The 18,189-nt window shown below is 37.3% G+C and overlaps 1 protein-coding gene across 3 annotated transcripts in view; it reads right to left on the reverse strand.

The window, feature by feature from the left end:
- Nucleotides 1-440: 440 nt before the first annotated feature.
- Nucleotides 441-18,189, reverse strand: part of Rabex-5 (Rabaptin-5-associated exchange factor for Rab5) — a 30,619-nt gene continuing 12,870 nt past the window's right edge. For all 3 annotated transcript variants that reach the window (XM_076112988.1, XM_076112987.1, XM_076112986.1), the window contains 9 exons: nt 7,617-7,787; nt 6,481-6,701; nt 5,318-5,427; nt 4,724-4,890; nt 4,111-4,250; nt 3,347-3,457; nt 2,953-3,063; nt 1,710-1,844; nt 441-1,448 (listed from right to left, as the gene is read on the reverse strand). In XM_076112988.1, the coding sequence (XP_075969103.1) occupies nt 588-1,448; nt 1,710-1,844; nt 2,953-3,063; nt 3,347-3,457; nt 4,111-4,250; nt 4,724-4,890; nt 5,318-5,427; nt 6,481-6,701; nt 7,617-7,787 (2,027 nt within the window). In that variant the 3' untranslated portion in view covers nt 441-587. The remainder of the gene's footprint in view (nt 1,449-1,709; nt 1,845-2,952; nt 3,064-3,346; nt 3,458-4,110; nt 4,251-4,723; nt 4,891-5,317; nt 5,428-6,480; nt 6,702-7,616; nt 7,788-18,189) is intronic.

The following is an 18,189-nucleotide window of genomic DNA, read 5'->3' on the forward strand; positions in this document are numbered from 1 at the left end:
CGATGTGGTTTGATGACGGCAACAGTGACGCAAAACAAACAATTTGTTATTCAATGCTAAGAAATTTGTGGTGTTTGCGGTCACTATATGAATGTACCTGTTAAATTTTGACCCAATTTGGTTAGATTAGAAATATTGCAGAACAGTCTTAATAACAACAATTTTAAATGGTTTCAATATATTGAAACTACGCTGTTCATTTATAAAACGGCATACAGAGATTGGATACAAGAATAATCATAATATACGCGACTGAAGATATTTAGTACAGGGAAAAAAAGATAACGATTTATTGTAATCAAACCTCTGCTCACTAATTTCAGGCACCAAGCAACTGTGCAATAATGCTAAATATTCATTGTTTTTATTTAGGACCGATTTTTACCAAATTGGCTGGTACAACACATTTTTAGGTAAAAGTCATCAATAAAAAAAACATAAATATGTCATGACATTTATTACTTCGACGGGACGCATAAAACTATATTTGAAATAAATAAGAACAAGGAATAACTCAATAATCGACTTTTCAACTTCTTTAGCACCAACCGTAAAGGTTATTATGTAATCATCTAATTGACAACCAGCTAGGTTGGTTTGCCGCTACTCTGTGGCTGTAGGGGGGAAGGGAGGAGGCACGCGGCTGTTGGCGAATCATTGTCATCTAGAATAGAAGTTGCTTTCTGAGGAGGACTGAATGGATCATTATCTAAATTAACTCTTAGTTCTACAGGACTGAAAGGGTCTTTCCCTCTATGAACTACTTCGAATGGATCTGTTTCCTTATTTTTATCTACGAGGCTGAATTCATCGAAGGAATCAAGTAGAGTGTCATATGTCCCTCTGGAAGTCTGTGGCGCGAATGGATCGAAAGGCACAACCTTTTTGAGACCTTCGGGACTGAAGGGGTCTTTTGCTTCTGGCTTTGGTGTGTCTTCTGCTATACTGTTGTCCCCACTGAAGTCTGATAAATCTATATCGTAGTTAATGTTACTTAAGCCTGGTGGTAAGTGGTCTGTGGCGAACTCATCTGGAGTCATAAGTTCATCGATAGATCTTGAATCGAAAGGAGTAAAGCCGAGTGGAGATGGCGTGAGTAGTTCTAAAGAACTTGTCTGTTTCAGGTCCCAAGTTTGGTCCAAATTCTGTGGTGATTTTGAAGGCGATTGTTTCTCTATTACTTCAAAGCCGAGAATGTTGAGTTTTGGTTCTTCGGATTGTATGGAAACGCTGGGTTCTTGCACTGGGTGTGTTTCTGCCTGAGCTACTGTGTTCGCTTCTGGTGTCTTTTCTTTTGTCTGCGGCTCCTCAGGAACTGCCGTGTCGAGGTCGATGAGCGGCGCGGTGGATATCTCCTTGAACTTTCCCATACGAGGCAGCTCGCGGCGAGGCTTGATTTCTAAAGGTGTCTTTGCTAACACGTCTTTTACTTTTTTGGCGATTTGCTCCTAAAAGAGAAATTAATAGATTATTTATAGCAAAAATGTCGAAAGAATCGAAATGAACTTTCAAAAAGTTACATCAACTTTATAGTCTATTTTAGATTTCGTGACGAACGACAATGCATTTTAATGTAATATTTATTTATACATGACTATAAAATAAAAATTAATTGAAACCAATTACATAAAGCAATTTGAAATTGCTTAAAATATATTACATTTAATATATTTTAAGCAATTTATTATTATTATTAACAGTATATTCACCTCGAAGCTCAGAGCATTAGCGGCGAGCTGATCAGCCCGTGCTTGAACCTCCTGCGTCTGTTGCAGCAGCAGCTGTGCCAGCTGGCGCTGCTCCTCCGCCTCGCGCGCCGCGCCGCACAGCGACAGAGCCGCCGCCTGGACAACATACACGTTATTATTATATATTATATCAGTATTATTATTATGTATTTAGATAAAATTTAAGTTAAAACATGGAGACTTGATGGTAACCTTAATATTATCCAATTTAATTGTCACTGATTTGTTTCAGCATATGTTATTAATAGACATAGCCCGGTTTCCACCGCGAGTGAAACAGACTCATTAATGACTTCGTTAAACTCGCAAGCGGAAACTGAACACTTTGGAATTCCATTTTAGTGGAAATACAAGTATGCAGTCTTGCTTATTATTTGCGATTTACTCTAAAATTCGTTTTGAAGGTTCTATTATACAAATTAACTATCATCATAAAGTCGCCATGTTTTAATAATCAATTTAATATTATAACATAAATTACACTCATATATGAATCCGTAGACACACTCCAAAAATACAACTATTGTACCAGTCGCACGTATTCACAACTTACTTCTAATAACTAAGCGCGCGTGTGAAACATCGTTGATACTGTATACTGTAGACCGACAGTTCAGAATATATGGAACTGATATGTGAATCGTCTACGTCTCGTGATGTAAACGTCTTTCAGCCACGCAACCTGGAACTGACCAAGGTATTGGCTCCAGCTCATACTCTTTACAAAGTATCCCTACTAATATTACAAATGCGAAAGAAACTTTGTATGTCTATCTGTTATATTTTCTCATTTAGACTACTGATCCAAATACCGCGAAAGAAGGGGTAGAAAGGGTTAGGAGAGGGGATAGATGTTTGTATGAAAATTCTGTCTTAAGTCACTAAACCACACGGACGCGTCATATAATTAATTAAGTAATAATACAATACACTAGTCGCTGGTTTGCGAGAACATCGACGCAATTCAAAATTCTGTCAAAATGAATTCTTTATGCCAAACAATCATAAATCTCGGTTTAGACTATGAAAAATCATGCAGGCCAATATTTAAAAAACATAAATATCTAACATTAAATCGAAATTGGCGTTGCGTCTCTGTTCACGATAAAATATTAAAGATTTATGATTGTTTGGCATAAAGAATTCATTTTGACAGAATTTTGAATTACGTCGATGTTCTCGCAAACCAGCGTAGTGTTCTTACCCATGAACTACCGCCGATGGAGGCAGGCATCGCCATGTACGAGTCGAACTCCTTCTTGTCCATGTTCAACGACTCAGCTGTTAAGTTCTCGATGAATGATACTGCACAACACTGAAAATATGAAGTATACATTTTTTCAAATACTGTCCTCTCATATAAATGCCGGTATTCATAAAAATCAAAGTATTTATAGGTCAAAGTCCTTACAGTTATTATTTCTGAATCTACCATTAGCCACTACTACTAGGTAGAAAGGGGTATCTATCATTTATTAAAAAAACGTGATAGCATTTCTTTTATCAATTTAAATATTTAGAAAAATGTATGTAGCCTTTCCTTTACAATGATCTTTACTAAATTATGGTGTTCGTTCTTTAGCCAATTGTTTACTTACCAAGTTAGTAAAGTAGTAGCCTCCCTCGCCGGTCATGAGTCGCTGCGCGTTACAGAACCGCGTCACGAAGTTTATGTTGCTCACTAGACGAGGCGGGTTCGCTTTTAACACCTAAACACAAAATGTGTAGTGTTATTTAAGTGTAGTTAAAAACAGTAATATATGAAATATCACGAGCAGGACGGCAACGTCCCTACAAAATACACCCTTATTTTATTATTACTTGAACATTCACAGTGGTTCAAGTATTTAAATTTATCATTTTTTACTAAAATAAGATACTGATTGAATTTATCCGTGATTTCGGAGTAATCATGCATTTAAAATTCTTCAGGAAAATTGGTAAAGGCATATAAAAACGTGCATTTTTATAGGGTGGCCTACAGAAGGAAGACGGAGAGGAATTCATCCATCTGCGAAACGGCTATAAATATATAGTACAAATCAGCTTATTTAACCCAACGGTTGACTGGAATAGAATGTCTTGATGCATCGAGTCCGTCTATTTACCATTGTTGTACAAGAATTCTAAATAAATAGTATTAAAAGAGGCTAGTGTATGTACTGACGGAAGCTTGAAAGTCTGACAACCAGTCTTACTGAAAGGGTATCGTGTTATAACCCAGGTATTGGGTTGTGGAGGTCAGATAGGCAGTCTCTCCATGTAAAACAATGGTATCCAGCTGCATCCAGTGAGACTGGAAGCCGACTCCAACAAAGTTTGGAACAAAGGCTAAGCCAATATATATAGTGTGTGTACTGACAGTGAATATGAGCGCGGGCAGCAGGTCGTCGGCGGAGGCGGGCGCGGCGGCGCTGCACAGGCGCAGCACGTGGCGGCAGCTGCGCCGCACGCGCGACAGCTTGCCGCCCGGCGACAGCGCGCTGTCCATGCCCAGCAGCTCTGCGGACACGTGCGGTCGTGAGGGACGGCAACGAGCATGTGACGCATATTTACGTATACGCGTGTGCACGTATACGCTAAGTTCCGAATGAGTGTCTAAAAAGGACTATAATCTAATTTCTACAATCTTATTTTCTTATCGCCCTAATCCAAATCAAATCATTTATTCATTTAGGTCAAATATTTTCACTTATGATAGTCGTTACATGAATCTACCACTCTGTCAATCTCTAATATTAGAGATTCGAAATTATGTAGAATGTACGCATGTTTGTTTGTTCACTTTGACGTAAAGACTACTAAACGGATTTTGATATTTAATAGCGCAAAGACTAATTAACAGTTTTTAATACAAGGACAGTTAATAGCCTGAATTAACACATAACACACTTTTTACCGCAGGAATTGTTTCACGTCGTCTTTTCCCCGACTCCTACTATATTTAGAGTAAAAATAAAGCAGCTTAGACTCACCACTGATAGCCTTATACAGCAGTTGCCTACACTCAGCACTGCCTCGGTCGAGCTTGCACTCGAGGTGCGTCTCCCCCACCCAGCTGAGCTGTTGTATACGTTCAGACATGGCGCGGTCCAGGCGCTCGTCGTCCGTGCCCGTTGGCGAGAATACTACTGATGGTAATCTGAAATGTATAATTTTTAATATAGGCTTTTTATGTTAGTTAGCTTGATTATTTAAATTTTAACAGACTTAATCACACATGTGTACCAGTAATTCTTAGATGAATAAAGTCTTCATATCAAAATAATATCGATATTTTTAGAAACAATTAGAATCGATATTTTTAACAGACATAATCACAAGTATGCACCAGTTGCTTAGACAAAAACATTTTTATTTCCCAGGCGAGCAAACACAATGCTATAAAAAACATGTCTAAAAGAGCTATGTTAAATGAATATAATGTGGCAAGATGGGTCTATGACTTATTTATTTATGTTTGTCTTGAAAGTCCGGGACAAGATTAGCACAGACTCTCGGCACAGAGATGCGGTAGGTAAAGAAGAGAATTATAATGAACAGTGAATAATATTCAAGTAGATACTCACTCGTGTAGGTATGTCATGGCGTGTTTCTCTACAAAGTCCATCAGTAACTCCTTGGTGTCTGCATCTACGCTCGCGAAGTGTGACGACGTGTCCATGTGCTTCATAAACCTCTGGACAAACAAATAAGGTACATTAGTATTTAATTCTACTAACTAACGATGATTTAAAATATGTATTGTCACTTTCAATCGGTCTTGAAAGCACCCGAGTGCGAAAAGGTCACTGTATTATTAAGCGTTATGCTTATAAATCTTTGTCTTAATCAAAATCAGTTATATTATATGGACCAACTACCAAATAAGTTAATAGTCTGTCGCTCCAAATAATAAGTGACATTCGACATACAAGTGCAAGCGAGATAGCACTACAAAGGTGACAATAATATCAAAATAATGCGATATTTTTAGAAACACTTTCACAATATGACATAACTATTGTTTGTTTACTTATATATAATTTAGTACCACTTGAGACACACTCAAGCTTGAGTGGCATCCCCAGACTAATATATTTTTTAAGAAATACTCTGAGTAATAGTAATTAAAATAGTTTAATGTCTGATTCACATTGTGCAATGATTACAGCATTGCGTACATATATGTAATTCAGACGTCTAAACATGAAGTAGCCAAATACGTTTAGGTTTTCATAGCTACAATTTGTAAACAGAAGTATTTCCCACATATTAAACGATCTACGTATTTACAAACCGGGCTTCAGCGCCTATACGGACTAAAGGCACGTCCGACGTAGACGCTCGTACACGTACACTTACTTGCACGCAAGTACAGGTGTTGCCAAAAACAAAAGGTATAATATCCATACTATAGTATTACAAATGGAATAGTCTATTTATCTGTAACAGTTTCACGGCTAAACAACTGAACCCTTTTTCATGATAAATGTTTGAAGATAGTTAAAGACCCAGGATCAAACCTAACCTCTTAGTTTTTTTAAGCTGAGCCGCGCGTGTGGCCTTTTTTTTAACGTGGCTAATGCATTAAGCATACGCTTGCACCCTGGGTGGAGTTCAGGATTATGTGGGACTCTCCCGCCAGAAGAGCGGGCACAACCAATAAACCACCACGAGTGTCCTCACGGCCGCTTTTGGCGGCGTGCGGTGAACCGCGCGTGTGCCCTAGTAATAAATAAATGTTACCAACCTGATACTGCCTCTGTACTCTCTCCGACAGTTCATCGACCGTCATAACATTGGCGCACTTGATGACGTCCATGATGAAGCTGTGCACGAAGGCCCTGGCGTCGCGGTCCACCGCGGGCGGCAGGCTGGAGAACCTCACGCGGAAGTCCGACTTCATGCCCTCGTGCACCATGGCCGGGATCTTGAACTCCGGGGGGCGTTTCTCTGGTGTGTCGTGCTCATCTGGGAAAGAAAATAATATTTTAAAGTCAGGAATTGTTTTTTTATTTGTTCTTCTCTTAGATGTTATTGCCGTTGCCGGAGTACGTATAGCATCGATCACATAGCACACGGCAAATGATACCGCTCTTGACTTGCAATATAAGGCTTAGAAAATGATATATCGACTTAAATCTACTTAGATTTACTAAGCTTAACCGGACTGGATATTCAAAATCAAATTCAAGGTTAAGTTAAGGTTTAAATTTGAAGACTATCATAGGTCACGACTTCACTCCTCAACACTTGATAACTGAATCAAATATCAAAAAATTACCCACATTTACTAAATCTCGGTACAATATAAAATGAATCCAGCATGTTGCCACGATGTCACTTGTAATTAAATTGAATTAAAATATGTTTTTTGTTGTCATACAAATGCTCGGGAAAAACCCCGTATCGTCAGGAACGAAATTCAATGTGCAACTGCACCCACGCGAAATATACAATATTCACGGGAATCCCAAAACTGCTATCTTTTCATGTTTTTCCCGCAACGGTAGGTAGGTATTTGGCATATGTTGTTTTTTTCATTCTAAAACTACAGATCATATTTAAGCAATATAATGTGGCATTTGACCATACCTATTTATCATTTTATTTTCCATATTAACTTGACTTCGTTCGTGTTTAATAAAATAATGCCTACTTTTGGAATGACCATAAGGTTGAGTCCAGCGTAGTGGCTAGTTGCCGGCTAGATTAAACCACCAGATTAGTCAAGCCTGACTTAATACAGACTTATTTCACATAGCCGTATTAAATATGTCTTTCAGTATTAGACAATTTTGTACATGAGTCTAATCATCATACATTTTTTCATACAATAGTCTGTCTAAAATCAATCTATCTAAAAAAAGGAAGATAATCACATACCTGCGCTGCTCTTCTTGAACACGCTAAACTTGAGCAAGTTGGCCTTTTTGAGTGTTTCGCTCTGTCGCTGGCGCTTCTCCTCGAACTTGGAGAACGATGAGTGTGAGGACAGCTTCAGACTTCGCTCAGATTTCTTCTCCGGCTTCGGTAGGGTCGCTGATGATGCTTTTTCTGTTGAACAAAGAATAGAGGATTGTTATAATCGACTAATATACAGAGGACACGTAACATAATGCTATTAAGTTAGTGTGGTAAAACTAACGCATTAGAATGTACACCTGTAATGGTAGTAGATAGCAGTTATGACAAAAAAATAGATTGGTACAAACTTATTGTGCAAAGTACTGTTGTTCAACCCGCATTTGACCAACTTTTACGCATTTGACTCAAAGCAAAAGATCAGCAAACAGCAAAAGAGTATTAGCAGTGGAACAATATTAGGTTTCATATCTCTTTTTCAACTCTCAAACTTTCGTGGTGTAGTGAAGTCAAATAGAAGTTTAATAAATACTATTAATGAGTAAAATAAATGATAGACGATACCAGTAAGTATAAGTTCTCTACTTAGTCTTATACGATAACCAAGTAGAAAAAAAAAAAAAAAAAAAAAGAGTCACGTCTTTAGGGTCCATATTAATAGCCGTGTATTAGCTTGGAAGTAAGGTATTAAGAACCTTTTTTAGTATAGCAAATGGGTTTTTAAATCGTGCTTCCAAATTGATACTAGTCTCTTTATATGAACCTAGATTTCCTTAAACAAACTGTACCTACTGTTTAACGTTGCGTGTTGTGCGTTAAAACGTTATCTATACTAATATTATAAAGCTGAAGAGTTTGTTTGTTTGTATGATTGTTTGTTTGTTTGTTTGTTTGTTTGAACGCGCTAATCTCGGGAACTACTGGTCCGATTTGAAAAATTCTTTCAGTGTTAGATAGTCCATTTATCGAGGAAGGTTATAAGCTATATATCATCACGCTACTACCAATAGGAGCAGAGTACGGGTGAAAAATGTTACAAAAACGGGGACAATTATGACCCATTCTCTCTTATGTGACGCAAGCGAAGTTGCGCGGGTCAGCTAGTAATTAAGAAAGTTCGAAGTCAAATTGTAAACTTGTAATTTAAAAACATTATCACATGTTTTTTCAGTCAGTCTGTAAATGCATTGTCTGTTTTATCTATTGATATGAAAGTAGGTGAACCGGAGTCATGCATAAAGAGCTCATAAATCATTTATGTATTTTTAGTTCAAAGCTTTGTAATATGTTATGACTCATACATTATTTGAACAATCTAGTCTTTTTTTAAGTCGATATGACATTTGAATATATCTTAAATCTAAATCTAATCTTAGATGCATTGGATTGATTGGCCGCAACATTTCTACCCGTCACCGAATATCGCAAATTCGATTACTGACTACAATTTTATTTACAAACTATTTTTAATTCAGCAACGGTCTGTCGGACTTAAGATTTACGTTTTATATTTATTGTGGCTATTGCCAGTTATTCATCAGTGGAACGATAATCGCCAAATAATAACAACAAGAAATTTAAGGGTACCCGTTTGGATCAGCGAAGATTTATGGGAGCAATTGCTTTTAAAGGCAGCTTGAAATCCCTAAACTTTGCTTTCGGGTTCAGTACATACTACATATTTTTAAACAGTAAGATTGATTCGAGAGTAGTAACTTCAAAATCAATCTACAGCCTTGGCCAAAAGTATTAGGCACCCTATAAATTACTGCATATTTAAGGATTACAGAGAAATAAAACTAATTGTAATGTTTAAAGTACTTTATTTCCATTAGAACATTATAAAAACACCAATACTTTGTTGAGTCACCCTTTGATTTTATGACAGCAGCATGTCTGTGGTCATACTACGTACAAGTTTCGTACAATCCTCTGTTGAAAATGCATCCCATTTTTGCACTAACGCGTTTTTTGAAGCAGTTTTTGATGTTTTCGAGTGTTCTGTTATTTTTTCTTCTTAAAATACATCACAAATGCTTAATAGGGCTTAGGTCCAGGGACTGGACAAGCCAATCCAATGGATCAATACAATTATCAGTAAACCAGCGCAATGTGGTGGCTGACTTGTGACACAAAGCAATGCCTTGATGGAATTTCACCATTTAGGTTAGTGTCACAAAAAAAAACACGAAAACGAAGGTACGGGAGCAGTTTCCAGCACATTAATGTACTTTTCACTTTTTATGCGAGTTTTGCAATTGAGCATTTGGCCGACTCCATCAGCAGCCATTCAACCCCAAATCATTACACTGTCTGCGCCGTGTTTTATGCGTGGGATTACGCAATCTAGGTGATAATATTCACCTCTGCGTCGCCTCACGAACGCCACACCTGGTATTTAAAATACCTGTAAATTAGAAAAAAAATCACATATTACAAACTCTTATAACATTTAAGATTGCAGACTAGCATTACATTGATCGTTATTATTGTGTTATAGACTGAATTAGTAAAACTAACCTCAAGTTGGAATTCATCACACCACAGCACATAAGACCAATCCTCCTCCGTGAAATGTTGGTGTCTCAGAGCCCACTCGAGTCGTTTTCTTTTGTCGCCTCCTGAAAGCCACGGCTGCTTCCTGGCTTTGCAACCTTTTAAGCCTTCTTTTACCAGCCTCTGTCTTGCAGTTCGAGTGCTTATCGGGTTTCCAATCTCTTCAGTTAAAGCGGCAGCGAGCTTCAAAGAAGTTTTTTTTCTGTATTTTACAGACCCACAGATAAGTTTCCTATTCTGACGGCTAGTAGGCACTCGTTCTCTGCCTGTTCTTGGTTTATTTGTGTGAATGCTAGTCTCAGCGAATCGTTTAATAGCTGATTGCACTGAACACCACGAACATTTCACCAACTGCGCGATATCTTTCTGATTCTTACCTTGCTCATGGTAAAGGTCGAAATTAACACGATTTTTAAAACTAATTTCGTTTGTTTTTGGCATTTTCAAATAGATTTCTTCTCGCTTTAATCACAAAACCACAAATGTTCTAGCTTTAAGCTTAGACTTTCAAATGCAGACTGACAAAATATCAAAAACAAAGTTGTAAGAAATTATGATATTTGGTCATTGTTGCACCAGTTGTTAATCGACCACTAAAATTTGCCACTCATTGTTTTTAATAGTGATTTAAGACATCAAGATCAAATTTCAATAGAATATTTATTCATTATTCAAATAGCACAAGTGTGTAGTAACTTTATTGGGGGTGCCTAATACTTCTGGCCAAGGCTGTATAGTCTTAAATAGAGAACCTTGTAATGCCTTGTATGCAAGATTCACGGCTGGAGAATATAAATTAGACCAACAGAGTCCCACAGTCTTATGCAGTTTACGGTAGTCTCTTTGATACACTTACTTTATATAGGAAATACATCGAATTATCTATACTAATATTATAAAGCTGAAGAGTTTGTTTGTTTGAACGCGCTAATCTCAGGAACTACTGGTCCGATTTGAAAAATTCTTTCAGTGTTAGATAATCCATTTATTAAGGAAGGTACCAGAGTACCAGTGAAAAATGTTACAAAAACGGAGAAATTTTGACTCATTCTCTCTTATGTGACGCAAGCGAAGTTGCGCGGGTCAGCTAGTTAAGTATATTTAGATAAATTGTGCATACCAAGGCCCTTTTAACTGTTACTAGCGTGGCTGACTGTAAGTGTGAATAGCGTGGAATACACTAAGTAAAACTATCCAATTGGTAAATGCAACATTGTATTTCCGAGTGCACACGAGCTGACGTCACAGTAGTATTTTACATGTTACAAGTACGTGAAGTCCTACTGACTGAGTCAGTCCGCCCACGACAGACGATATCTATACTTATAATAAATCTGTAGAGAGGTCAATTCTGTACATTGAATATATTTAAAAAAAAACCAATGGGGGATGTTTAGTAACGGATACTGATACCGAATCTGCAATTTATAATTTTCTTTTCTGTCTGTCTGTCTGTCTGTCCTCCGTCTGTATGTGTCGCTATCACGTAAAAACTACCGGATAGAACGCACTGAAATTTGCTATATGCATAGAATAAGTAGTGGAGCAGTCCCTAGGATACTTTTTATCGCATAATTTTTCATAGATTTTTAGAAAATTGAAAAAAATACGTAGAAATCTTTCGAACATGCGTTTCCCTAAAGATACCATAGATGGCGTTGCGAATCCATTTCACAACATTCGCAATATAGTTCGCGGCGCCTGCCGTATCGATACCTGTTGTTCGCACCAACCAATAGATGGCGTTATAGTCCGCAACAAAGCATGTTTTTCCTAATTAATTTATTTTGATTGCTTTATTGTAAAAAAAATACCTTTGAAACAGGCTATACATTTATAAGATTTTCAAACATAAATGTTGTATGATTTATTACACAAAAATGTTGGTTTACGAGGGTCCGGTGCGGTCGGGATATCCTAGGTGGCAAACCGAATAATTTCGTTTGTGGTCGTTGTTCGCCGCTACTAACAGATGGCGTTGTAGTTCGTAACACATAACCAAATTAATTGGTTGCATTAAGGAAATAAATTGGATAGCTATGCAACAGACTATAGGTAAGTTTTAAAAAATAAACAACGGATGATATATAAAAAATAATTACGGGTTACGCGGTTCCGGACGTATCATCGCAAGTACTTATACATTATTAAGCATAAAATGTGTTTAGGCATAATTAGTTCAGAAAAATACCTCACATAAAATTCAAGGGCGTACAAAACTCATACCGGAAGGTCGACCAACAATGTTTCAATTTAAATACGAATCATTTAAAACTGAGTACGAACTCAGTAACCAATTATACATGGTTTGAACACAAAAGATATACCTACTCTTTGAGTATGGTAATACAGTGATGTTGTGAAATATGCGTCAAATTTACACTTTCACGGATAATTTTCCTGTATCAGCGCCTTCTACACTCCAGCAGAGTCCGGCAGTCTTGCCCCCACCCCAATTCCAAATTTCCATATTGCATAGTACTCATCATCGCTCTAATTTCCCCTCTAAATTTCCTATTGAATTTTTAAGAAGAGCCAAGGTCAGGCAAGCGGTCCTAAAAATGCCTAGCCAAATCTATGGCAACCCTAATCAATGTAGGATAATATGTATTTTGGAATTAAAATCTAAGTAGTTCTATGTTTTGCTTTTTATTTTCAGGAGAACGACCCAGTAACCCAAGTGTTATCACGTTCCAAATAATTCCATTTTAAATACTTAATTCTAAAACTAGGTCAATGGCCTTACATTAAAAAAATTGTAACGTTATTCACAATATCCTTTTTGTACTAAGTATGTTTTTTTTATCTGATTAACATTTAGGATATTTATAATATTTAAAAAAAAATCGAATCGCCTTTTTGGAATAAACGTATAATTTTATCTTGCATATTAATAGCGTTCGTGGTCGAAGTAGTAGCATAACATGTTTGAAATTTTGTTTTGTCATGAGAGAGTAAGTTCAAATCCTAACGAGTGACATTTCATTTTTGTACAATTTATTTATTTTTTTAAATTTTGTGTTAATTTTTTTAGGTGATTTAATTCAATGTTATCATTTTTTGACATATTTTTTTATTTAAATAACATTTTTATCACAATATTGAGTGAGCGAATATTTTTGTTGTCATAAATTCCGCAGTCTTTTGAAAGTATAAGTAGGTAGGTACCTACTTGGTTATTCAATATTTTAAATCTTAATCTAAATTATTAATCTATTTTTAATAGGATTGTTAGCTGCCTGTTGCAAAAAAAAATCTCTAAGATTCATTTAGTACGATCATAATATGAAATTTTATTACTCATTAATAGTCATTTATTTCAAACCCACAGCGATTCTAATGTACCGCCTGGGTATAAATATAGGTAATAGGTATTCTTATTAGGAATATAACAAGAAATACCCATAGTTCATTGCTCATAGAAAGAAAATAATTAAAAATGGTATCAAAATCTGCAGTTATAGTAATTAACAAGAAGGACATGGGTTCACGAACACGCGCAATGAGCGGCATTTCGCCCAAACCGTAAGGCGGAATTTTGCTTGACACACGCAGTCACACGCTTGACCTTCGCGCGGCGGCCGGGAATCATATATAAGGGCCGTGCCGCTGCCGAACAAGCTCACACAATTTCTGACTGTCGATGCGAACGGATGCTAATGCGTTGGGCCGTATTGACATTTAGACATTTTCAATTATTCATTGATTTCAAACCGTGCTTATCAGCGCGATTTACTTTTTTGATTTTTGTTATTAGTTAGTTTTCTTTAAGTAGTTAAGTTTTTGTAGACATTTAATTAGTATTTAAGTATTTTAAACGTATTCATTTTTGTTGCAGTAGTAGTGTAGTTTTATATAAAGTACTAGGTAGGTAGTTACCGAACAAGTTAGTTTGTTTGGTATTTTATTAGTTTTACTTTACTTTGTTAGTTAGTAATCCTTTGTAAGTAGGTCCTATTCTTTTTACTATAGTTTTGTTTAGGTAGTGAAGTTTTTTTTAGATTATCAAGTACATACTTTACTAACGAGATAGTTGTTTGGTATTCGGTTTATTTTAGCATAGAGTAGTTTAACTTTATTTTGTTAGTTAGTAATTCTTTGTAAGTAGGTCCTATTCTTTTCACAATAGTTTTATTTAGGTAGTGTAGTTTTTTTAGGTTATCAAGTATTTTACGAACGGTATAGTTTGTTTGGTATTCGGTTTATTTTAGCATAGAGTAGTTAAACTTTATTTTGTTAGTTAGTAATTCTTTGTAAGTAGGTCCTATTCTTTTCACAATAGTTTTATTTAGGTAGTGTAGTATAGTTTGTTTGGTATTTGGTTTATTTTAGAATATAATATACCTAATTTTTATTACTTTGTAGATTAGATAGACTTTCTATCACTATTAAATTAGCTACTTTGTTAGTATTATTGTAATAAGGTAGTCATTTAGTTCTGTACATAAGTAGTTTAGATAACATATTGTTTTATTTCTTATCTTCAAATTCTTCCCAATTCGTCGTTTAAGAATACACAATGCCTTCTAGAAAAAGAACTTCTTTGTCCCGTTATGCTAAACGGTCAAAATTAATGCGGCAGGCTCGATCTCAGGAGTCAGAGGAGGAGAGAGAACGTCGTTTAAATACGACACGTATTAGAAATGCTGCCTCACGAGCTGGCGAAAGTAGTTCCGAGAGAGAGATCCGTCAGACGGCAGATCGTGAACGTCGAGCATTGTCACGTAGGTGGGAAACCACTACTCAACGTGAAATGCGACTGTCAGCTGATCGTGAGAGGAACATCCTCTCTCGCGAATCTGAAACATTGGAAGATCGAGAACTGCGATTAACAGCTAATCGCGAGAGGCATGCCCTCTCTCGCGAATCGGAAACTTTTACCGATCGGGAGCTGCGACTAACGGCTGATCGTGAAAGACATGCACTCTCTCGCGAATCGGAAACTTTTACCGATCGGGAGCTGCGACTAACGGCTGATCGTGAAAGACATGCACTCTCTCGCGAATCGGAAACTTTTACCGATCGGGAGCTGCGACTAACGGCTGATCGCGAAAGACATGCACTCTCTCGCGAATCGGAAACTTTTACCGATCGGGAGCTGCGACTAACGGCTGATCGCGAAAGACATGCCCTCTCTCGCGAATCGGAAACTTTTACCGATCGGGAGCTGCGACTAACGGCTGATCGCGAAAGACATGCACTCTCTCGCGAATCGGAAACTTTTACCGATCGGGAGCTGCGACTAACGGCTGATCGCGAAAGTCATGCTTTAAGTCGATCTTTTGAAACTGAAGATAATCATCGACGGCGGTTAGAAATAGCTCGCGAAAACTACAATTCTCTGACACAAGCTAATATTGAACGATTGACAAATGAAAGACGAAGGATCGATGAAATTCGGCAAATGGAAACAGATGAGCAACGTGAAATCCGCCTGAGTGCTGATCGGTTCAGGCATAATCTTGAAAGAATTTTAGATTCATCACAACAAGCATCAATTGAATTTACAAATTTACTACCATGGACTAATAAGTCCAAATGTGGATTTGCGTATTCTGTCAGTTTGGATTATGCTTCATTTTCAAACATAGGAGATATGTGTGTCATTTGTCCCTATTGTAGTGCTATGAAGTGGAGAAAGGAGTCCAATGGTTTTTGTTGTTTGAATGGAAAAATTAAATTACCGACATTTGAGGACCCACCAGAGCCCTTAAAATCTTTGTTATCGGGAGAACATGTTCAGTCTAAACATTTTTTAGATAACATCAGAGCTTTTAACAGCGCATTTCAAATGACTTCATTTGGAGCACAACAAATAACGGAAGGTGCATTTATGCCTACATTTAAAATTCAAGGTCAGGTATACCACTTAATTGGATCTTTGTTACCTGAAAATGAACCCAAGTTTTTACAAATATATTTCGTATCTGACTACAATGAACAGTCAGCTATTCGGAATCAACACTTCCCACATTTAGATAGCGAATTAATTTTGCAACTTCAACGTATGTTACATGAGGTTAATTTATATATATATAGCTTTAAATCAGCATTGGAATCTATTCCGCAAGGACGAGGCAGTGATTACAATATCGTGATTAATGCCGACAGGCGTCCAGCTGGACAGCATCCTGGCCGCCACAACGCACCGACAACGAATGAAGTAGCAGTAGTTTTAGTGGATCAAGAATGTGACAAAAGGGACATCGTTATCCGCACTAGAGATAATCGTCTGCAACGAATTTTTGAAACTCACCGAGCTTATGATAGTCTACAATCCTTTAATTTACTGCCGAGGCGAAGATGGCTACAATTTTACGGTCTATCAGGTTGATCCGAGAACAGGTGCATTAAATTACAATAAAAAAACGTCATCTCTTCAATTTTATTGTTACCATTTGCAGATAAGACATGATCAGTTCTTATATCTACAACGTTTTCGTGGATTATTCAATCAGTTTATTGTGGACATGTACGCGAAAATAGAAACTGAGCGATTAGTATTCATTAGAAATAATCAAAGGCAGTTGCGTGCAGAAGACTATGTTCACCTACGCGACGCTATGCGACACGATAACAATACTGAAAATTTGGGACGCTTAGTTATTTTACCTTCTTCTTTCACCGGCGGCCCGCGATATATGCATGAGCGTACGCAAGACGCTTTCTGTTATGTCAGAAAATACGGTCGCCCAGACTTATTTATAACGTTTACCACTAATCCTAAATGGGTCGAAATCACTAATCAGCTTATCGGGGGGCAAGCATCTTATGATCGTCATGATATAATTGCAAGAGTCTTCCATTTGAAACTGAAGTTATTAGTTGATTTACTTACAAAGGAGGCAGTATTTGGCGAATTTTTGTGTTTTATGTACAGTGTTGAATGGCAAAAGCGAGGATTACCGCACGCTCACATTCTGTTATGGCTAAAAGAGAAAATTCGGCCTAATGATGTAGACAGTATAATTAGCGCAGAATTCCCCGATCCCAGTGCGGATCCTGTGCTTCATAACATTGTAAAAACGCATATGGTGCACGGGCCATGTGGCCCACTAAACACCAATTCTCCGTGCATGCAGAATGGTCGTTGCACAAAAAGATACCCAAAATCATTAGTGGATCAAACTGTAACTGGACATGATGGATATCCGTTGTATCGTCGCCGTTCACAGGAAAGTGGAGGTTTTTCAGCTGAAAAGCGATTGTTTGGTCAACAAATTACGATGGATAATAGGTGGGTGGTCCCGTACTCACCGGTCCTGTCTAAGACGTTTGGAGCTCATATCAATGTCGAAATTTGCAATAGCGTTGAATCTATTAAGTACATATGTAAATATATAAATAAAGGCAGCGACCAAGCTTCATTTTCTTTAAGAAACATTGAACATGATGAAATCACCAAATTTCAGTCAGGTCGTTATATTAGTTCTTCAGAAGCAGCATGGCGGATTTTTAGTTTTCCAATACATGAAAGACACCCGTCAGTTATGCATCTTGATGTTCATCTTGAAGGTGGACAAAGGATTTATTTTAACCCGGACAACGTCTTAGAGCGTTTAGAAAATCCAAGACGCACAACTCTTATAGCATTTTTTGAACTATGCAACAACGACGATTTCGCTAAAACTTTACTTTATGATGAAGTTCCCTCATACTATACGTTTGACAAACAACGAGGTACATTTAATCGTCGTCGACGTGGCTCTCCAGTAGATGGCGTGGTAGGAGTTTTTAAAGATCATGCTATTGGAAGGATTTACATGGTGCATCCAAATAATCAGGAATGTTTTTATTTGCGCCTGCTATTAAATACCGTTCGGGGACCAACATCATTCGCGGATTTGAGAAAAGTTAATGATATTGTACACCCGACTTATCAAGCAGCTTGCCAGGCACGTCACTTGCTAGAAAGTGACCAGCATTGGGATGACACATTAGCAGAAGCTTGCGTTAGTGAAAACCCGCGTCGTTTACGTCATTTGTTTGTTATCATACTGACGTTTTGTGGTTTGTCAGATGCTCTACAATTATGGCA

The sequence above is a fragment of the Anticarsia gemmatalis genome, chromosome 4 (assembly GCF_050436995.1).
Source record: "Anticarsia gemmatalis isolate Benzon Research Colony breed Stoneville strain chromosome 4, ilAntGemm2 primary, whole genome shotgun sequence".
Taxonomy (NCBI): domain Eukaryota; kingdom Metazoa; phylum Arthropoda; class Insecta; order Lepidoptera; family Erebidae; genus Anticarsia; species Anticarsia gemmatalis.